Source organism: Syngnathoides biaculeatus, chromosome 23, assembly GCF_019802595.1.
Source record: "Syngnathoides biaculeatus isolate LvHL_M chromosome 23, ASM1980259v1, whole genome shotgun sequence".
Taxonomy (NCBI): domain Eukaryota; kingdom Metazoa; phylum Chordata; class Actinopteri; order Syngnathiformes; family Syngnathidae; genus Syngnathoides; species Syngnathoides biaculeatus.
The window spans coordinates 16,551,728-16,574,266 of record NC_084662.1 but is presented as its reverse complement, the minus strand read 5'-3'; the positions used below and the strand labels follow the sequence as shown (position 1 = coordinate 16,574,266).

The 22,539-nt window shown below is 43.4% G+C and overlaps 2 protein-coding genes and 1 non-coding gene across 4 annotated transcripts in view; 2 read left to right on the top strand and 1 right to left on the bottom strand.

Moving 5' to 3' along the window:
• Positions 1–1,064: 1,064 nt before the first annotated feature.
• Positions 1,065–22,539, bottom strand: part of vash2 (vasohibin 2) — a 24,566-nt gene continuing 3,091 nt past the window's right edge. Inside the window, exons 2-10 of one of the 2 annotated variants that reach the window (XM_061812866.1) lie at positions 16,565–16,855; positions 15,282–15,675; positions 10,491–10,579; positions 10,320–10,376; positions 9,316–9,390; positions 5,657–5,894; positions 5,302–5,445; positions 3,342–3,472; positions 1,065–2,771 (exon numbers count right to left, since the gene is read on the bottom strand). In XM_061812866.1, the coding sequence (XP_061668850.1) occupies positions 2,702–2,771; positions 3,342–3,472; positions 5,302–5,445; positions 5,657–5,894; positions 9,316–9,390; positions 10,320–10,376; positions 10,491–10,579; positions 15,282–15,575 (1,098 nt within the window). In that variant the 5' untranslated portion in view covers positions 15,576–15,675; positions 16,565–16,855 and the 3' untranslated portion in view covers positions 1,065–2,701. Of the gene's footprint in view, positions 2,772–3,341; positions 3,473–5,301; positions 5,446–5,656; positions 5,895–9,315; positions 9,391–10,319; positions 10,377–10,490; positions 10,580–15,281; positions 15,676–16,092; positions 16,231–16,564; positions 16,856–22,539 lie in introns of those variants that run through there. The other variant, XM_061812867.1, reaches the window with a different exon arrangement.
• On the top strand, positions 7,083–7,155 carry trnat-ugu (transfer RNA threonine (anticodon UGU)). Its single transcript has one exon. It is a non-coding gene; the product is annotated as a tRNA-Thr (tRNA).
• LOC133496833 (cytochrome P450 2K1-like) overlaps positions 19,336–22,539 on the top strand; it is a 5,977-nt gene continuing 2,773 nt past the window's right edge. The window contains exons 1-6 of the mRNA XM_061812863.1: positions 19,336–19,559; positions 20,120–20,282; positions 20,344–20,493; positions 20,884–21,044; positions 21,222–21,401; positions 22,396–22,537. Of these exons, the coding sequence (XP_061668847.1) occupies positions 19,353–19,559; positions 20,120–20,282; positions 20,344–20,493; positions 20,884–21,044; positions 21,222–21,401; positions 22,396–22,537 (1,003 nt within the window). The 5' untranslated portion in view covers positions 19,336–19,352. The remainder of the gene's footprint in view (positions 19,560–20,119; positions 20,283–20,343; positions 20,494–20,883; positions 21,045–21,221; positions 21,402–22,395; positions 22,538–22,539) is intronic.

Here is a 22,539-nt window from a genome sequence, read left to right as displayed (position 1 = left end):
CTACTTTTCATCCATCCATCCATTTTCTTTGCCCCATTACATGCCTAAAAAAAAATACAAAGATTAAAATGCATCCAGAAGTATTTTAGTACAATTTGCACTTTTTGACTGCATGTTAAATTATATCCATGACTGAGTTTAAAAAAATATATTTTTCAGTTGAATAACATTGATGTTTGATATATAACAGGGTTCATACTCAGTGTGACCAAAAAAATTTAAGGGCTTTTTAGGGGCATTCTTAGGGGCTGACACGAAAAATTTAGGGCCATCGTGGGAAATCAGGAGTAATGCACTTCCCCGTGATACAAGTTGGATCGATGAAAGAACTACGCTACGTCGTAACGAAGACGAAGTGAAATGCCTACTCACGGAAACAAACAATGGAATATGGACAAGATGGCGACGAGTTGTCAACACGGTGACTTCCGTTGACAATTTCCGGCTGATTTGGACGCCAGACGGATCGCAATTTTTTTTTAAATAAAAGATTAATTTATTTTTTAGGGAGAATTTTGGCGGTAGAGATCTTCCCTTTGATTTTTTTTAATTTAAGGCCTTTTTAGGGGCTTGACCGGTTTTCGCGGATTTTAAGGACTTTTAGGAGCCCCTAAATGCACCTTCGAAAATTTAGGGGTTTTTAGGGACTTTTAGGGCCGCGTGCGAACCCTGTATAAAAAAAAAATGCTATTTTTCATCCATCCATTTTTTTGCCGCTTATCCTCACGAGTGTCGCGGGGCGTGCTGGAGCTTATCCCAGCTGTCAACGGACAGGAGGCGGGGTACACCCTGAACTGGTTGACAGCAAATTACATTGACAAATCTAAAAAATTTCAAATTACTCAAATACATTTTTGTTCTTGAATGTGACAAACTGCTGTCACAAAATGTAAAAAAATTCACTTGGGCGCATTCAGTGCAGTTACATTTCCTTACTCTTAAATGTGTACTTTTCTTTTATGAGTAATTTTCCTCGAATATAACTTTTGAGCTTGCAAATACGATCCGCTTGTGTACCAATGAAGTGACTCATAAAACCGCCAAACAATACCAAAGACGCCATTTTATTGACGAAAGACGAGGCCGTGCCTCGCCGTCACAACAAATTGTGATGTCACAATTCCGGTTGACTGGAGGGAGGCTGGGTTGCCATGGTTACAAAAGCCTTTGCTTTTTTTCCAGGCGGAAGTCGCACACATCACACCAATTTTTGGTTCACCTTTAAAAACACATTTTTTTTCAATTATTTTTATGTACTGTAAATATAAAACATCAGGCCACTTGTTCACTTGCTAGATTGTTTTTGTTGAAATAATAAAACCTTCAGAGGAACACGAAACCCATCACACTCAAATGTCAATTATAATTTATAAAAAAAAAAAAAACATTCCACGAGCAAAAACGGAAAAAGTTTGTGATACAGTGAGATTTCACGCCAGGGATCTTCGATATCACTTCCCCCCCCCCCCGGACATACCAGTACATATTTCCTCGAGGACTCAGCGTTACCAGTATTTTGGATACATCCAATTTTGACGGGGAGTTGTAAACAAAGACATTTCTTTTTTTCTCGCTGACGTGCAGCGCCAACTAATGGCGAGGACCAACCCCGTGTCACATTTTTCTGTCTTACGTATCGGTATCTGGTATCGGCAGGCTTCACGAATACCCCGATACCGATCCCTGGTATCGGTACTCACTCGTTCCTAGCTACAACTTTTACAGGTCAAATGCATTTGACCTGCTGTAAACTTAAAATACTTAACGTTCCAGTACTTTTTTTTTTTGCACAACTTGCCGTATGACAACAATTTCAAAACTTTACGTACGCCCACACGGGACCGCCAAAACTGACTTTTGTGGCTCGCCAACATCGGGTCATGTGCTGCGTTTGTGTCGGAAGACCCGACGCGCACGTGCGCAGCTCGTGCAGCGCAGTACAGAAATATGCGATGTAACAGAAACGCACGCGCGTCCCCGTTGACATTATTAATTTACTTCAGTACTTAAAAACAAAAAGTGAAACTCAAGATTACTGCATTGTAATTGAGCACAAGGAGTGAAATGTTCCATAATTTTTATCATTTTGAAATTCACCAACTCAATAACTAGCAAAGAAAATGCTCGCTATTGCTTGGCAAGATATCAAAAATTTTCATTAAAAAAATGTGTTTAGGAATTGGCTTTCTAAAAAAATTTGAATCTAAAATTTTTATGTTTACAAAATTTGTGAGTTTCACTTTTTGAATTAAACTACAGAAATTAATGAAGTTGGTACGTTCAACAGTCCTAAAAATACTTGAATCCAAAAGAGCGAAGGACAGCACCACATCTTGTATTTCATTTTTTTTTTTTTTTTCGACATAAAAGTTATGATTTTTGTTGCTCTTGAAAGGCGACATCCGCATCAGTGGCTCCGTGATCGATTACCTCTGGGTTATCCTCGTCTTCTTGGGTCAGACGGTACAAACGAAATCCAGAGATTTGTGCTCGCGTCGTGCTCCTCGTTGGCTCTCGGAAGCCTCCCGTGATCGGACCGTTTGCATAAATATGACTTCCGTTCGGCCAAAGAGAAAGTTGGAAGTTGGTGGGGTCGAAGGTATTGGGCATTTGGAACAGATGACCTCATCGATGGGGTGGGGGTGGGGTGGTGACAGCTGGGAAAAGTCCGAAAGGATCCGAGCGGGACCGAAGAGTGAAGTCATATTCGGATCTGGTAGCCGTCGTTGAGTGTGCTCAGTTCCGGAGCTTTCGTGTCCACGCACGCCGGCCTGCAGAAGCGAAAGCACAAATCGATTACAGTTTTACTGATACACCATCGATGTAAAAATGTTATTTCACTACTGTTAATTTGGTTGTTACACAGTAACTAACCTGTTACTAAATTGTTGTAATTGCATCATTATGCTTTGTTGTTACACCTTTGTCACATTTGTTAATACACTGATATTGGTTGGTGGTGATGTTTTGCTATATTGTTATTACATGATTGTTATTACACTCTTATCACACATTCCAGTCGTGACCTTGGTCTCACACACACACACACACACCACACACACACACACACACCACACACACACACACACACAAGTGATGCGAGGTGACCAAGGCTGCGGTGGTGCCACGTCGTCACTAATACTGCTGCGTGCCAACTCTGCGACACGCAGCTGTCATCCAAGTCAGCTCGTGTTTCGTCTCTGTTGCACAGCTGACACCCACACACACACAACGCAATACGCACACAAATGCACACGAGGCAGCGCGCCGCAGTGTTATTTTTTGCCACCAGCGCCACCTGAGCAGACCATCGACCCGAGCGCACAACGTCGCCCACTTACGACTTGTCTCTGCCCCGCGGGAGCCGTCGCTGCGGGCTGCCGCCCTGGCGCTGGCGCTGGCGGCGCGGCGACAGAGACTTGCCGCGGCTCCGCTCGTGGATGGGAGACTGAGCGCTTGATGACTTTAAGATCTGCAATGCCGCAAAGAAAAAAAAAAAGAATGCCAGAAATTAGTCGGTATGCAATTGTCGACAGAAAACCAAAAAAAAATAAAAAATTCCGATTCCCATTCGCAGTCCGGCTGCAGCCAGGATAAAACTATACAAAAATAAGTATGCGTGTGTGTGTGTTTGTGCCTCCCCATTAATGAGTCGCCAGCAGAAGAAAAATTGCTGACTCAGCAGGGATGCATTAGCTTTTCCTGGCTCACGTTGAACAGCCGCAAACAGCTGTTGTCATTTCCAATAAGTGGGTCATCCAGTGTGTGTGTGTGTGTGTGTGTGTGTGTGTGTGTGTGCTCTGCAAAAGTGGATATTGTATAAAAAAGTAAAAGTCTCAAGTACGCCTCCAAATAAATATTACATGAAACAGATTCAAATACTGAGTAAGGTCTAATTTCTTTCTTAATCAAAGCGTGACTGTTATCCATCCATCCATCCATTTTCTGCACCGCTTATCCTCACGAGTGTCGCGGGGAGTGCTGGAGCCAATCCCAGCTGTCAGTGGGCAGGAGGCAGGGTACACCCTGAACCAGTTGCCAGCCAATCGCAGAGCACATAGAGACAAACAGCCGCACTCACAAACACACCTACAAGGCAATTTAGAGTGTCCAATTAATGTTGTATGTATTTGGGGATGTGGGAGGAAACCGGAGTGCCCGGAGGAAACACAGGCAGGCACGGGGAAAACATGCAAACTCCACACAGGCGGATCTGGAATTGAACCCGGGACCTCAGAACTGTGAGGCCAACGCTTTACAAGCTGTGCTTCCACCGTGCTGCCCGCGTGACTCTTAACAAAAAATATGAAAAGAGAATGTGTAAATTCCAATACTTCACTATCACTTTAACTGAAACATAAATCCAGCTCCATCCATCCATTTTCCGAGCCGCATATCCTCACAAAGGTCGCGGGAGTGCCGGAGCCTATCCCAGCTATCTTCAGGAAGGAGGCAGGGTACACCCTAACCTGGTTGCCAGCCAATCACAGGGCACATAGAGACCAACAATAGTCGCAATCACAATCACATTTAGGCGGGGCCGGGATTCGAACCCCGGTCCTCAGAGAACTGTGAGGCCAACGATCTAACCAGATGCAACACCATGCCGCCCAATGATACAGTTGATCTTCATAAATATCACAAATTAAGGCCAATTATGCCACAAGAATTGGTTTTAATTGAACCTTAACGCTAGTGCAACTCTTACCATTACGCTAACGTTAGCATCGCGAGGCCATCTTGAAGTCATGTGAACTAGCTTACAGACAATGAGTATTTCACTCGGCAGAGGAAAAAAATTTCAAACGCGTTACTCGTTTCAAGGCCTCGTGAGGTGCAAAAAATAAATTACATGCACACCAGCGCTCTAATCAGCTGAGCTGACGGCCTCAAATGAATTTTTACGCTCCATTGTAGCTTTGTTTCTTATTTGAACGATGGTGCTGCATCACAACAAAAACTTTTGCTCATTTTTATTTATTTTTTTTATGATGCTGACGTGAAATGAGGCACATCTCATCTACATGACAACGCTTTCAAAGATAGAACACCACCAGCACACATAAACCCTAAAGTATATTTATGTCCATATTTTTAAAAATGTCATTCTTGGGGATTGAACCGAGATCCCAATGAAGCTTTTGACAGCTGACACTGTTGTGCTTGTGCACGGTCGCTAAGCGCGTGCGTGTTGACAAGTGACTGACCTACATAACTGCTGACGTGCAGCCAGTTTCATGTACTGTTACTCGACACTGCCACCGCACGCGCGCACTCTTGTGTGTTTATGTGCGCACGCACCTTCATCCGCATGTCTCGTCCGTGTTTCTCCAGTTCGCGCCTCATCTCCGGAGCGGCCATTTTGGCGGCGTTCAGCACCAGGTACTTCCACTCGATGGCCTGGCACACGTGAGGGTCGTGAGGCACGTACAGGCCGATCTTCACCTAAACACAAAACCCGTTGACGAAAACATACTTCGGACTCGGCAGCTTCCGTGCTTACGCTAGGTAGCGAGTGATCAAATGTCAGGATTTTCGCCAACCCCGGCGAAAATCTTGCGTTGCTGAAAGTGTATCGGTACTTGTTCCTCTCATTGCCCACATTGCTGCATCTATTTTTTACTTTTTACTACCGTAAGTTGGCGAAGACAAGTACCTTTTTGAGGCTGTGTTGGTATCGCTTGTAAGAACTTTCGAAGTCGGCCACCAGCTCCCCCAGCGTCCGGTGGGTCAGGGGCTTGTCCATGAGGTCCGAGCGTCGGCTCATGCCCAGGGAGCCGTAGCGGCCGTTGCAGTATACGCCCAGAACCACGTGGTGGAAGCAGTGGCCCGAGAACTGCGTCTTGAAGCTGATTGGGAAGCGCTCCAGGGACATCAGTCCGTTGGTCAGGTAGCTGCGCGCCCCTTTGTTAAGGGTTTTATATCGATATGTACAAAGACGGCGTTTATTAAAGAGTCGCTCAAACCGAGTTATTGTCCATTCATCCATCCATTTTCTTTTAGCGCTTATCCTCACGAGGGTCGCGGGGAGTGCTGGAGCCTATCCCAGCTGTCAAGAGGCAGGAGCAGCCAGCCAATCGCAGGGCACATAGAGACGAACAGCCGCACTCACAATCACACCTCGGGGCAATTTAGAGTGTCCAATTAATGTTGCATGTTTTTGGGATGTGGGAGAAAACCAGAGTGCCCGGAGAAAACCCACACAAGCACGGGGAGAACATTCAAGTCCACACAGGTAGGGCCGGGATCAAACCTGGGTCCTCAGAACTGTGAGACCAACGTTTTACCAGCTGCGCCCTGAGTTATTGTGTTCCGCTTAATTTGTTAAAGACAAAAGCAAAAGGAAAGCAACAGGAAGCCAAAGTTGTAAAACTCTGGCAATCTGATGTGACCAGGAAACGTAATAAAAATGTAAAAATGAAAAAAAAACCTCAGCTGTACTCATTTGATTCCATCCAGTTTCATTATCTAGTTTGCATTTCTCTCAATCTATTGTCTGTCTACTGCCCACATCTACATCCATTTATTTTACGTCAACTTTTCCAGTGAACCAGTTCTAAATATTTGTCAGTATTTTTTCCAGCTACACGTCTTTTATCTTTCTTGTATTTATGAATATTATGTTATTGTATTTTGTAGTTCAATGCGCCTCCTGTGGAAGAGTGTTGAGAAAATTTGAAATACAAATTGCGTGGCTGCCAGGCTTTCTGCGACATACAATTCTCGCGTGTTTTTACAATTTATCGCGGGATCACGCCGTCGAACGGCGTTGTGACTTTGTTCGCACACGTCTTAACGTGTTTTGGACCAGCTACGCACTTGCAGCTAGTAATAACCACAAGCACGTCGAGATCCGAACGCACTTTTTGATTTTTGCAGCAAACCTCTAAAAATAGCCCGCCAGAAATGAAAACAATAATCTCCGTGTGACGGCGAATCAATATCCCGTTTATGCAAACACCTCCCGGGAGACTCGCGACCTCGTCACAGGACAGTCACATCGCAGGATGCTTCCTCGTAAGAACCCATAACCACGGGATCTCTCAGGTCTAAAATCATGTCCCGCTCCAGACGATTCGCGTGGCCCTATAGCTCAGTGGTTAGAGCACTGGTCTTGTAAACCAGGGGTCGCGAGTTCAATTCTCGCTGGGGCCTTGCCTTTTTTTTTTTTTTTTTTTAAAATACACATTTATCTTTTAGAACTACAGATCACACAAAGATAATGCGACAGAGGCAACACACTTTTTAAATTTGGTCTTTAAACATCTGTGGGCCTTATGACTGCAGTTCACTACACTGCAGTGTGCCGTCAAGCAATAGCAATGCTGGCTAACCTTAATTAACTGGAGATTTTAACACAAAACATCAAGACTGCAATTGTCGCATATTAGAATAACATTTGTAGAAAGCACAGGTGAAACATTCCTCTCCCCTTTTTTTTTCGTTGTTGAAAATGAAAGGAAAGATGGTCATCACGTCCTTAGACAAGTACACAAAAGCCAGATGAATATTGTTTGTGGTATTTTTTTTTTGTTGGTTTTGACTGGCTTTTGCAGGTGGAAGCCGGTAAATTCAAGCACACATCATCTGAAAAAAAATCACGACAAGTTACAATACGCCCTTATTTACCAGTTTTTGTATTTTCTATTCAGAGTGAGATGAAAAACTTCCAATGACCTCCGCCAAAATCTGAATGTGAAAATTGCATGTTTATATTTTATACATATTTTTTTTATCTTAGTGGGTCAAATTGTGAGATGTCTCACTTTTATTGCTCAAAAAAAAATACTGGGTCTTTAAAACTGCAAGTCTGGGAATAACCCGCATCGTGCTTTAAGTTGGAGCTAAAACAGTAAAATTTAAAAAACAAGAAATCCATTAGCACGAAAATTTGAAGACGCACCAGTTTTGTTTTGTTGTTTTTTTTACTTTGACTGATTTCCCAATCCCCATTTAATAAAACAAAATCGTCATAATTATGTCGGAAACAAAAGCAATACAGTGGGTGTGCTATTTGCAGAGGATGGGGACCGGGCTGGACCACGAATAGCAAAAACACAGAACGCCATTTTGGACGGCAAGATTGTGTCTACAAATCATGGCTAGGAAGTGATAAGTGTATACTGTAATGTTTTGGTTACAATTATCGTTTGATCTTTTATCTTGAAAGTCCTTTGACAAACGAATGCTGTGATTGAGGCAATTGTGCTGGCGTGAGGAATAAAGAAAGGAGCCACATGTGAAGCTCGAGAGCATTGTGTCGACGTCAGCGGGGCTGCGACGAGACGGGACGATAAGGAAGTGAGCGAGAGGGGTTGGCGGGGGGAAAAAGCAAAATAAATATCACCCCAAAAAGTACAGTTGGACTCACGTCGAGATCATAACGTGGTGTCAAGACTGACGGAAGCAAACCCCATATTTGCTAGATATAAGTTTCACGAGAAGGCGCAAGGTAACTGTGAGTCATTTGAGAACTTTGCCACGAGGTTCACGTTATCACACCGCAAACCTAGAAAGCAAAGTTTCACTGCGGGTGTTTGTCGGCATATTGACAGCCTAAAGACCTCTGTAAAAATATGTAACAAGTGTGGAGGATCTTCTTTCAGCTTGTACCGAAAATAAATGCAGTGATTAAAAGGCCGTAACACGCTCATAAGCAAGCCAGTATTCACAAAGATTACTAAAAAACACGAGTTGTATTGTAAGTTTTGCCGTCCAGTGGGTGTGGCCCGCATAAGACTAATAACCTGTGCAGTGGGAGAATTTATAGCGAAAGAAACCACACATCATTTGTGTCACATCTCCTCATCCTCACGGAATTTCCTTTGAATGTGTGAACCAGCAGGCAAAGCCACCAAGCTACTTCCTGTCGGCTTGCTAAGCAACCGGCTCCAAATATGGGCAATCTTAAACCACTCTCGTTTTATTTACTTGTTCTCGATTGCTTGTCCTGCTAACGAGGTGATTACTACTTAACCTTTGGAAATATAAAATAATGTTTGTGTGTGTGTGTCGATAAAAGGGAGCGAGCTCTTGTTGCCTGGCAACAAGGTTCGGGGAGGAACCGAGGAGGATGTCGGGGCGGTGCGTTCGTGTGCGGCAACTTGTCAGCTCGATTTCACATGCGCGCAAAACACACGACCTTCTACCCGCTCTCGTGTGTGTGTGTGTGTGTGGCGAGTTAATTGGGGAACTGTTTGTTACAGCTGGAGAGCGGGGGCTCGAGGTTCAGTTGGGGGGCAAGCGTACAATTATGGCCTGCCGAGTGCGCAGCAGGTGTTTGCCGTTGGTCGGTTAAAAAAAAAAAAAGGATACATTCCCAGGATGACAGCTTCCAGACATTTGATTGGCAGAGACTCCCGGATCATCGCCCGCGCCGTCTCCATTAACCTGACATGGGACAATTTTACTCATATCATGCTTAATATTGTGTACCAAAGTATAGGTGACATAAAGAGTTTATTCTTAAAAGGGACACACACAAATAAAAGAAAGCATTGTTCCTTTCACCCAAACAGAAAAACATAATTACCTAACCATTTACATATTTCTTTATTGGAATGCGCAACAAACTCACGATGCGCAGTGATTATTCTTTTTTTTTATTACATTGAGACTTTTCTATCCAATTTAAAACTTCATTCTCGTTATGAATTTGATCACCTGACACAAATTCTCACACATATATCTAGTGGTCTCAAAATTATGACATCCTTGTTGATCATTTTCAGATTTGTATGTCTGAAATAACTTTGCATAGGTCAAATAGAATTACTGAGGTAGTACTGTAACTTTAGCACTGTACTCTTACTGTACTGTAATTACATTGTTAATAGATAAATTATAATAAAATAATTATAAAAATAAAATTTAATAAAATTATTTTTTTCAAATACATTAATTATTAACTAATTATAAGTACTGTAATCTTATGAATGAAATCTGACACTTTTAAAAAGTCTAGAATTTTAGCTTTACGGAGCAAAAATCTTTATTCTGTATTTTGACAGTTATTAGAAAAAGCTGACGACTTTATTTTGGTTGGATACAAATGTTATCCAGACTATATTATCCCTCTTACTTCTTAAATACACGCACAACACGTAACACAAATAAAGTCAACATATTAAATGTGAAAATCCTTCATATTAGCCAGACGCTTCAAATTGCTGATGCTCTTTTAAGGCATGACAGCAGTCAGGAAACTGTAGTTTTGAACCTCGCTTGGCACCCTCTTAGGTCACTGCCTTTTAACATGTGACATGGTGGGGCGATGTCTCCCCCCCCCTCCCCCCCATATGATGGGGAATGTCACTAACCCACACAAAGGCCGGTTCTTCTTGATCTCAAAGAACTGTGTGCCCGTGTGGTTGTATCTGGCGGAAGCAGTTAAGAAGCCGCTGCCTTGCTCATATCCTGCTGTTGGTGTGTGCAAACATTGGGAGCTGCTACTGATTGGACCATCTGTCAACCCCTAAAAAAAAGGATACTGGAGAGCCTTCATGAAATTCTGGACCACCACTAGCCAGTCTGGCACTGACATTGCCGGCTTGAAGGTGGGCAGCGGGGGGACGTGATGCTGCGAAGGAAGAGAGACGGGAGGGGTTAATTATCGGCTCGACTGGCATTCGCTTCCCATTCACTCTGGAGAGAATTCGCCATTTTGTGCTGTTCAAAAGTGTACAACGCGCAAGAGTTAACTGACAGATACTCTCAACAAACGGTAAAAATAATAAAAATAAAAAGCCTTCAAATATTCCCCACACACCACATTTGGGAGATTTTGCTGGTTTTTTTTGTACATCTCAGCTATCGATTCGTTTGAATTTTGTCCCCTTTTTCTTACAACCATTTTCTTTTTTCTTTTTCTTTTTTAAACAAACTTGGCCATTCATTTCCCAGAATTATTGTGCTTTTATTTGCAGCGTTTCGTGCCCAACGGGTCGCAGGGGCGACAAGGCGTATTTCACAATGCAAGCTTTTATCAACAACTCAAGGCAATAATAAGCCTCCCGGTCTCCTCGGCAACACTCTTGACAACATCTGGGGTACGCATGTTGTCAAAAGTTAGACCTTAAAAATGAAAGAATCACACTGTTTTACAACAACTTACTTAACAGTCACACTCTAACAAAAACAGAATACTATAATAGCTAATCAGATAGCATTGTTCTCTTAACTCCTGGCTTGGTACGCCCTTGCCGCCATGTTGTCCCACAAGCAATGCTGGTTGTTAGTAGCGTGCGCTCGGAAACGTTAATGTTACGAAGAAAACGGTCCTCAGATGCGCTCGGGGAACGTGCAATCCTGATGAAAGATATCCGGCTAGGTTACAAGGGGCCCGGTTGATTCATTTTCCAAAGCCTAAAACACAGTTCACGAAATGTCTACGATGGATTAAGGCTTGCGGAAGACCGCACGTACAATTAGATGTGAACAATATCAACAAACACAAGGCTGTATGTTCGAAGGTAAGTGAGGGACAAGTACCTTCTCTGAGTTTGAGTTCATTATTATCAATGCTTTATACATTGCGGGAGAACAACTTTCACTTTGTTAAGTGTATCACTGACCTGCTGAATGAAGTGTGTCATGTTTTATGCCGAAGAGTCGGGTTAAGGATACGTAAATGCGCGATGTCATGCAAGAGAAGTGTCTATTAGCCTATTTGTATCACATCGGACTTTTAAGACAGAGCTGTGGGTTCCATTACGAGCCAAGTCAAATGAATACACCCACTCACTTATAAAGACTACAATGATATTACTCGTCATCTTTCCAAGTAAAAAGTACTCACCCTGCTTTACATGCGCGGTACGATTCCGATATTCTATCCTATTGGATTTCAATATGAAGTTTGTGAGGTGTCAAACTTTTTTGCATCGATTGCCAACATTTCACTGTAACTCTGACATTGTGTCCTGCTCCGTCCAAAATCTTAATTCCGTGTGCATATCCTTGCGACCTCTCTGTAGAACTCTCTTGGACAAGTCTGACGCATTTGACAAAAAATATTCCGCAATATTATCTGGAATACACGATAGAAAATCCACTTCAAACCCGTTCTGTCCAGTCGCCATTTTGGAGGCTTGCGGGACATGGGTAACGGGGCAGAGCTTAAGATTGCCATTCGGAAAGGTCCATTGGGGTAAGTGTGTAAAAAGGAGTTTTGACATCCCCGTCACGGATCATTCATAAGCTCTGAAATTGCATTGTTGAAAAGACCACATGTCGCCATTATTTTTATTTTTCTGGCAGTCCAAAAATGTTCACACAAATGGCAAAGATCTATTCAGCTGTTCACTTCTCATTTTGCCTACGCCACGATTTGCCCCTCCTCTTCAGACAGTGCTGTATTTAATATGCATAAATCAGCCATCGCAATTTGTCTCGGGTTTGAGAAATGACACTGAATCTGCGAAAATCAGATACTTGCAGATATTTGAACTGGTTATCAGATCAGGTTGCACATCTGTTAGCCTACGCTAACATTGAGTAAATCACTGCCAGAGTGTTTACCATGAGTAACACTTCCTGCGGAGCCAGCTGCATCACCCCCCCTCAGCATGCGGACTCCCAATTAAACTGTTCTCCCTTCCTGTTTTTGTCCCCACCCTTTTCCTCTCGTTCCCTCATCATCCTTCCTCTCTTAATCCCACAGCACTGCAGCCGGTCCACACCGCAAACGGGAAGTACAATCGGGACCTCCCTGACACGATTAAACAGCAGGACGGGGATCGTGCGGGCGTCCCTAATAAAGCTGCCGGTGTTGTGCGACGCCCATTAAAGCTCCAGTTGGCATCCAGAGATTATCCTCTACCCAAATTGTATTGGAGGGATTATTTGCTTTGTGCAATTCAGCCCACGCAACAGTGAGACAACACCGCTGTGGCACACTAAGCGCAGTCACCACGGCAGACTTAGGCTCCAGAGCGGTGGCGGGCAAGGCGCGGCCCGGGGGCAGCTCCGAATCTGAAAAGCTGTTTTATAAACATACAGTGGTATCTCGGTTTTCGAACGTCTTGGTTTTCGCACAAATCGGCTTTCAAACAAAAATTTCGAGATTTTTTTTGCTTTAGTTTTCGGATGAAAATTGGTATTCGAACACCCCGACCAGCTGACGCTCGACGATTTGTTATTGTGCTTTCGAACGCACCCCCGAAAATAAAACAGAAAATACGTACCCGCACGACTGCGGGCAGTGCAACTAGTTGACTCACACACTCCTCTGCTCGTGGACATTTCCCAGTACTGTAGTGACTTTCTTTCTTCAAATTGAACAACAACTAACCCTAACCAAAAAATAAATATATTTCTTAAATGATTTAATTACATAAAGTATTTAAACTATACATGTATTTCTACTATGCAGTTTATTATCAGGAAAAGATTAAAAAAAAATCACTCAGAAAAAAAAAATTTAGGCTTGGAATGCATTATTTCATTTTCCATTCATTGTAATGGGAAAACGTGCTTTGGTTGTCGAACGTTTTGGTTTTCAACCAGCCTTCTGGAATGGATTGTGTTCGAGAACCAACGCGCCAATGTATCTAAATATTTAAAGCCAATATTTTCCCTTTTACTGCAAATGAATGGCTGCTCAAAATGTGGGCTATCGTCTTTCTTGAATACTACCATAATTTCCCGCCTATAAACCGTGACTTTTTTCACACGCTTTTAACCCTGCGGTTTATGCAGTGATGCAACTAATTTGTGCATTTTTTCTAACGGCCGCAAGGGGGCACTCGAGCGGAAAAGGTAAGAGTGAGATGCTAGCGTTAGGATTAGCACGACGGCAAAACTCTCTTGGTACAGTCTTTCTTTGTAAATATCTTGTGTTTCAATGTGGGTTTCAAAGTGGGCACTTGCGGCTTTTACACAGCTGCGGCGTATGTATGTACCAAATTGTAATTCCTTTAAAAATGTACTGGGTGAGGATTATAACCAGGTGCGCTCCGTAGGCCGGGAATTACGGTAATTATTCGGGATCAGCATCTTTTAGGTTCCTAAAAGACGCCAACATTGTGCTAGATGGGTTTTCCAGCAGATTGTTGTCATGTCCAAAAAGGGACAGGGTTACGGTTAGGATATAACATGTTAGCTCCCTCTATGTAGAAGAAGGGGAACCATGAGACCGGGGGATTTCCCAGTAAGCGTCAACTACGTACGCCTGTTAGTAAGACACGCGCATTCATCACAAGGAGACTTTTCAGCACAGGGGAGCGCAGACCGACACACCGGTTTGCGTCTGGTCGTTTGGACACAGCAAGACTAAATGCTACGAACAAAGTGAGTTACAAAAATGATTCAACTTCCTCGTGACTCATTCACTACCATGCGTGGATCTTTATCTTAGTCAAGTGGGATACAACTGTTTACTAATTATTTAATTAATGTATTTATTTACTTAAATTTAGTTATTATTTTTCAAGTACATTTTTCAATAAGTAGGCGTGGAAAAGGGTCTTCCCCAGCTTGTCTGTGAAAGCCACGTTTGTCAAAGACTGCAATGACTAAAAGATCCCTGTAGATGTCAGCGCGAGGTCGCTTTGGGTTTGAGACCAGCAGAGCTTTTGAGTCGATTGCAAGGTGAATCACGGTTTGTCACGTGAATCATGAGGAAAGAGAAATGAAAATGTGTTGTAAGTCGGACGAGTTAAGGAATCTGACAGTCATGTATGGTGGACGTCATTATAAACGTGTGTGTCGCAGTAGATTGTAGAACATGTGTTTCGTGATCTTGAGAAAAGATGACGCAGTTTATGGAGTATATGGCGAAGGCCACGTAAAAAAAGTAATTCACCTTCAACTCGTGCTCTTCGTCTAGTTTTTGTATGATAGTTTGTGTTGTCATGAAAGTTTTAAAAAAAAAAAAAAGTCAAAGTGACTGTTTTGATTCATGTTCCTTTTCACAAAAAGCTCCTTTTCGCTTCATTTTTGTACAACCAATCCATGTTCCAGTACTGATTAGTAAAGAACAGAAAGCGCTAAAAACCAACTTTTTCTGGAAAACAGAGAGAGTTAAATCTATTTTTGTTGTTCTGGTGCTTATATTGTCACAGACCACAATATTCTCTGTAAGATTAGTTAAAATGTTCTGAAAACCGCTTAGAATTTGGCGAACTTTGGTTTGAAAATAGCTGGAAGGGAATTAATTAAATGTATTTCAAGCACTTGGACATAGATCAAAATTACTGGATGAATTAAATGTTTTTACATCTGGTCTGCATTTCATATTTTTGCTTCTCGCGCAATAAACAAGGGTTGACTGTCCGTCTTACCTTGGGCAGGTAGGCGGCGTTGCGTATCCCGTCCACCATCTCCTGGCCCTCGGGGTGCACGGCGGCTACGTGGGCCCACATCCTCTCCCAGGTGGCTCCCTCGATAGGGAAGCCGGCGCGGTTGACGTAGAAGAGCATCCCTCCATCTTTTTCCTCCTCCTCGCGGTTGGGGCTGCTGCCTTCGCTCGACTCCTCCTGGGCGGCCCGGCGCAGCAGGCAGTGAGCGCTGGAGCTCTTGGAGCGGCTGTGCCGGCTCAGCTTGGCCGCCCGGCTCGGGGAGTTGGGGCCGGTCATCGGGAGGGCGAGGGAGATGAGGATGGCGGGGGGAGTCCGACTACCACAACATCCTCCTCGTTGTGCCTAATGTTAATGGTAGCATGCTGGTGGGAGTAACCTAGCAACAACAAAAGTAAACAACAACACAACAAACACATTATCACATGTCACACTACACTTCAACACAACATTTCAACTTTTCCACTGGAGTAGGAACCTAAAAACAATAAAATAGAGAAAATTAGTCCAAACGCCAGAAACCTGACTGGGGTAATACCTAAAATGTCTAAAAATAGAGTCGCGGGACAAGTGGTCGAACACAACACGCAACTGTGACGTGGACGTCAAAAAAAAAAGACCAAAATTCGACGTCTGGACACGCAACTGTAATACAAGTTTATTTTTTTCGTTCTTTTTTTTTTTAATAACCTAGCAGACAGAAAGCATTAGTTCGACGTAAAAGCATTTCTGTAGCAGAACTTTAAAACCATTTTTTTTGTTTACATCGGTTGAAATATTGTCAGTTTCAACTCACAACATTGTGCTGCGGTGTCCCGTAAAATACGTCAACAAGATGTAAAATTTAAAATTTTTACAAATAGAAATTACAAAACAGTTATTTGAACATTCAAGTGGACACTCGTGTAACTTAGTTGCTGCAAAGCCATCTGCAACTTCACCCCTTTTCTTCTAACTATCGTCAAACTCGCGTTTACAGCACCGCTCGGAACGGAAATAATACATTTCACTTTGACGTGAAGGCAATGTAGTCGACAAATAAAGCACTGAATTGGCATCACGAAGTCCCAATTACAATTGTTTTAAAAATATATATATTTCCTTGCGATTGTAACTGGAGTTTTGCTTTTTAATATCATATAGCACCTGTCTGCTATAACTTTGAAAATCATCAGAGGAAATCCATTCTCCCCTTAACTCCTTCGTTGTTCCTCACTATCTGTGGGGCCCGTTGCCTCCCACTGTTTCCCCCGAACCGGGAAAATTACCTCTTGTGAGTCTTCCTCGCCTACAGCGGCCTCCCCGGTGCCTCGTTAACGGCTATCTCGTCAGCAATCCCGGCGTCATGTTGACTCAAGTACCGTCTCGCCAGTTTACGTTGAAACCGGCGGTGAGTGAGGAGACGATGCGACTCGCCTCTCACTGTTGCAGAGTCGCTATCGATCTCTGTGGCTGGCTCCCTTCCCATTGGCCGAGCCAACAATGAGGGGCGGGACGCTGTCCGACGCTGCTCTGCGATTGGTTAGTTTGCAGGTTTTAGGCGTTAACAAGTGTTATACCTGCAATGAATAGGAACGTTGTTTTTTCTCACAGCTGTTGGTTTGATCTCTTTTTCTTCACATTTTTCAGTTTATTGAATTCAGCACACAGTTGTAAACATGCATAATGTCTTGAAAAAATGGTTGTTACGTACGATTGTAAAATAAAATAATTTTAGTCACTTCAAGTCCATCAGTAAATGTTGATGTGCATTTAAATGCATTTGTGTTGCAAAGTGACGACTGAGCTTTGACGATGACGCTGCTTAAATTGAATCAGAGCGCCCCCTGCTGGGCGTAAAGTTTAATGAAAAGGGAAATCAAAGCCCAGGATTGTGCGGTATTCTCACGAGTTCACTTTGCCACCAATGCAGCTCTGCTAACCCTTTGGCTTTAATGGTTAACTGTCATCCCAATAAACATTTTAAAATAGATATTGTAATGAAAAATACATATAAGATTATTCACTTCAATGTCTATATGAAAAAATAAATATGAGCACAGAAGTGTCATTCGACATCCAAGTGTTCGCCGTATTGGTCGCATCTCGTGCCCGACGTCACCCCGGACATTCGCCATTGAAAACACGCTGTGCGGTTAGGGTTCTCCACTGTGTGGAGACGAACACTCTCCTTCTGACACGGATGCTCTTTTCGAAGAAGAGAACATCTCACAACCGAGTGAAGTTACTGGGAGTATATTACCTTATTGTTTCGAGCCATATTTAGATGATATGCGGATAAATGCCAAACCGCCTCCCGTCCGATCCACTTCCGCGGCTAAGATGAGCCACCCCGGCCACGGAGGCCGTCCTTCAGCGGCTGCTGCACGGAAGCCTTCCGATGCGCACATCGACACATTTAGCACCCCTGATTTACAGATTACGCCCCCTCCAACAATTGTTTTTTTTTTTTTTTTTAGTAGCTGTATACACACCTACCTGTCATTTGGAACCCACAAAGCTCTCGTCCTTTGCACCTGTGCAATCCATTTTTCACGATGAATCGGGTCTCTTGGAAACTTCTGATGGGTAAATCCATCCTCCTGAGTGTTCGAGGAATATCCAGCAATGCAACGAGCCGGCATTTTAGCTAAAACGAAGGAACAGCGAGCTACCTTCCCGCAGGTAAAACTAATAGAAACAAGTCCGCTTGAGGGCGATCCTGCCCCATATGTCACTTCCTCCTTCTTCTCGAAAAACAAATCCCTCGAGAGGATTTTCATGGCGGGAGTTACAAAAAGCCATATGTCAAAATCATGTTTTGTGGTGAAAAAACAGATGGGTCCATACCGGCTGCCGTTTTTTCATTAATAACATACTAAAAATCATGCATTTCATGAGAGTGGCCCTTTAAAACGATTATGTAAATTACCCTGGAGTGGGGCAGTCAATCGGAATGGTGACCTCTGGAGGCACATAGAAGTCACTGCAAAAGAGGGACAAAACTCCGAAGCAGGGCTCGATGATAATGTAAACAACGTACCATGCACAAAAACTATAAAACTATGGAAATGAGTCATTTTCGTGTTGTCCAGGCTGCACACACCACAAGGAAAAAAACAAAACTCAGAGCTGGAACGTTTAAAGTCCCTGTAAAGTGAAACATCTTGTAAATCGCACATTATAGTGAGTGTTGTTAACAACCCTGCCAAACTTGAATGATTTTTTTTTTAAATCATATAAGTTTATAAGCTTTCATAATGGTGAAGCTCCACCTCATGAGTCGTTGCAGGGTTTTTAAAGCGGCCACGCTAACCTGAACCACCCATCCACACACTGTCAGGCCAAACTAAAAAAAAAAACAAAAAAACAAAAAAAAAAAACTCCACACTCTTTAGTTTTTCTCTGATGGATGTGTGCACACCCACATCCAACAACAAGGTGCTCTAAATCGGCCACGCAAGTGGAGTATCCGAAGGGAAGATGCATTTTTATGTCACAGGCATTGCTAACTGCACGTCCATATTGCACCAGATAACTGCTGATGTAAGAGAAGGCGCTCAAGTTTTTAAATAGCATAGGGCGGCTCATGGCGGACTCCATAGTGCAACTCTAGGCACTGTATAAATCGTTTTATTAATCAACATCTCTGGCATGATCTATTTTATTGAATTGTTCTCGTGGCATATGATTACATACGTTTTGTCCCAGGTAGCAAATGCGCCGCCTGCCAATGATTTTGATGATTAAATGCAAACCTGTAAAGAATGGGGTTGTTTATGTTTTGTTTTCAAAATCAAAAAATAAAAAATGCGACTGTCTTGGTGTGACAGACTATAAGAGTGCAGTAATGGGTCTAATGTCAAAGTCATTATCAGACACATGTTGGAAAGCAGCGTGCCACTTGTAAGCACACACTGACAAAAACAGAAGGCTTTGACCTAAATGTGGGTCACAGAACCGGCTCGACGAGCCCCCCCACCCGCCCCCATTCCGCCTCCTCCCCACCGTATCAAGTTTCACATCATCTTCACATTTTAGTGTAGTTGTTCAGCTCCAGACTTCGTCGCTTCACAAATGGGAATAGCAGATATCTTTCTTCAGCCCGGCGGAGGCTTCGCGTCCCTGCTGGCGGCCACCTTCATCCTGCTGCTTGTCTACGCGCTCTCGTCCGCTTTGAGCTCGGATGAAACTGCCAACGAGCCTCCGGGCCCGAGACCGCTTCCCGTGTTAGGGAACCTCCTGCAGCTGGACCTCAAGCGACCCTACAAGACCCTGGTGGAGGTCCACACCACTACCTTTGCTTCCTTGTGTTTGTAAATAGTAGAGGTGGGAGTGTCGAGGCACATGACTTGACTCAAATCAGACTTAAGATGCCAATTCTAAAACTTGTATTTGTGAGAGATGACTCGACTTTGTCTTGAACTACATTAGCTGACAGGTCTAGCATGTTTACATTTATCCATTATTGGGTTCTTGTTCGACAACAAGAAGCTGATGCCGAATTCCCAACGTTAGATCCACGGCTGGATCAGAAATTGTCCTGGTTCAATCGGAATCGCGATTTCAACAGTATGCTTCATTATGCCGTTGACACCTTGACATTATGAGACCAAAATGTCTGCTAACAAATGATCAAAATTACCTCACCAGCAACAAGATTGTGGCCACTGGGTTTAGAGTGTCGCAGAGTGTAAATTGCAGCTTGCAAGGTCAAATTCAGTTTACTTGGAAATGTAATAATTTTCGTTAAGTTTATTTATCGATTTACTCCCACCTATGCTAAACACTGTAAAATGAACCTGACTTGACATTGGAGGACTAAGCATCCAAGTCCTCTTCAGATGTCCAAGAAGTATGGGCCGGTGTTCACCGTCTACCTTGGCTCGAAGAAGGTGGTGGTTCTGGCTGGCTACAAGGCGGTAAAGGAAGCGCTGGTAAACCACGCTGAAGAGTTTGGAGACAGGGATATCTTACGCATAGTGAAGCAGTACAACGACGGACACGGTGAGCCAGACTTGATCGTCTTCCCAAGAACAACACATTGATGTTGCTTTTGACCCTGAAGGCGTCATATGGAGCAACGGGGAGTCATGGAAGGAGATGCGGCGCTTCACTTTGACCAACCTCAGAGATTTCGGGATGGGAAAGAAGGCATGCGAGGACAAAATCATTGAGGAGTGCCAGCACCTCTTGGAAGTCTTTCGGAACTTCAGAGGTAAAGCTTTCTTTTGAATTTTACAATCCACTACTATAAACTATCCAACTATTGTCTTTTACGGACGGCTAAGCAAAGAATGGACTGGTCACCATTCAACAGCAGAGCTTATACAGAATGGCAGACATTTCATTGTCTTTCTATTACAAGACACGTAGAGAATCAATGGTCTACTCGTCAGTTGGTGGTACGCGGTCATATTGAGGAACTGCGCCACATCTCCTACTGAGAACTCTTCTTTATCATTTAAGGTTGAGAAAACATTGTTGCGTGGTATTGCACCAAGAAACCAGACAACCTGCTTTAAGGCACACGAATGACATCCAAAATTCTCAAATGAGGATCTCAAAACATAAATGTCAAAATGAGGCATGTTTTTTTGTATTCTAGGCGAAGCCTTCGACACCACGCAGCCAATCAACTACGCCGTCTCCAACATCATCTGCTCCATCGTGTACGGGAACAGGTTCGACTACAAGGATCCAGAGTTCAACGCCATGGTGGATGGTATGAACCGGAAAATCCAGCTGGTGGGCTCACCGTCTGCCCAGGTAATGAATATAGAATCACTGGAATAGCTGTATACTTATACTCGAAGTCAAGTTATACGCCATACAGACGATTTTACCATTCAGATCTTCTCCAGGCCTTTAAATTTACGTTTCACTGTGTAGCTCCTCACCCTCATACTGATCCGCATCACTGTGATCTGAATGCTTTCCCCTCAGGTATACAACTTGTTCCCATGGCTCGGCAAGAGACTGTCACAGAACAAGGAATTCTTCAAACTGACAGCTGACTACGGGAGAAAGAATCTGGAGATATTCAGCCGACTGAGGGAAAGCCTCAATCCACTCGCGTGCAGAAGCCTGGTGGAATCCTTCTTTGTCCGAAAGCAACACTTGGAGGTGAGAAGACAAAAGTGGTGCAGGTTCAAAAGAGACTAACAAACTGTAAATCCTCCAACGGTCGTTAAAGCGTTCAACTATACCAACTTTAAAGTTCCCCGAAATTGTACTGTTTGGAGTAAAAATGACTATAAATCTGATGCAAATTTGGCAACAATAACAGCCTTTGAGTCTCTTTGAATATGATGCCTCCAGTCTAGCACACCAGTCTCTGGTCAGTTTGGCCCTTTCGTCTTTGCAGCACGTCTCATCATTCCACACAGCCTTTTGAGAGATTGAGATCCGTAGAGATATTCAGTTGGATTCTAGTTTGGGATCTGATTACATGGGCCACTCCTTTCATAGCTTGGCTGCCTGCTTCGGGTCGATGAATTGTTGAAAGCTGAACATTTGGCCCAGTCTGAGGTCAAGAGTGCAACAGAGCAAGTTTTCATCCTGGATGTTGCTGTACAATGCTGCATTCTTCTTTTGCTCAATCTTGACTAGTCTGAAAAAGATGATTCTTCGAAACACGCTGCCTGGTATTCATGCCAAAGAACTCAATAGTTGTCTGGTCGAACCAGAGAGAGATTTTGGTCTCTTGCGGTCTGAAAGTCCCTCAGATGCCTTTTGGTAAAATCCCAAATTACTTTTACCGAGGACTGGCATTAATCTGGCCACTCTACTGACTGGTGGATTAGATGGTTCTCCTCTTTTTACAGGGGAATGATGAAGCTCTAGGAGAGTGGTTATCAGGATCTTGGTCACCTCTCTGACTGATGCCATCCTCCTTTCATTGCTCAGTTTAGAAGGGATGCCAACTGTATGAAAGGTCCCGGTGGTTCCAAACTTCTAAAACACTGATTTTATAAAATGGTTGTTCTACAGTGAGGAAGTAAAATAAACAGTATGATTTTTTTACTGGATGCACTGTTATATAGCTTGTGATGTATTCAAAGTCCCTACATAGTCTTGCTCATCGTGATGTTGACGAGTGGTCTTGTGGTCCATTCAGGAGAGCGGGATCACCAACAGTTACTTCCATGATGAAAATCTGATGTGGACAGTTCAGAACCTTTTTGCTGCTGGCACGGACACCACAGCTGCCACACTTAGGTGGTCTCTTCTCCTCATGGCCAAGTATCCTGATATCCAAGGT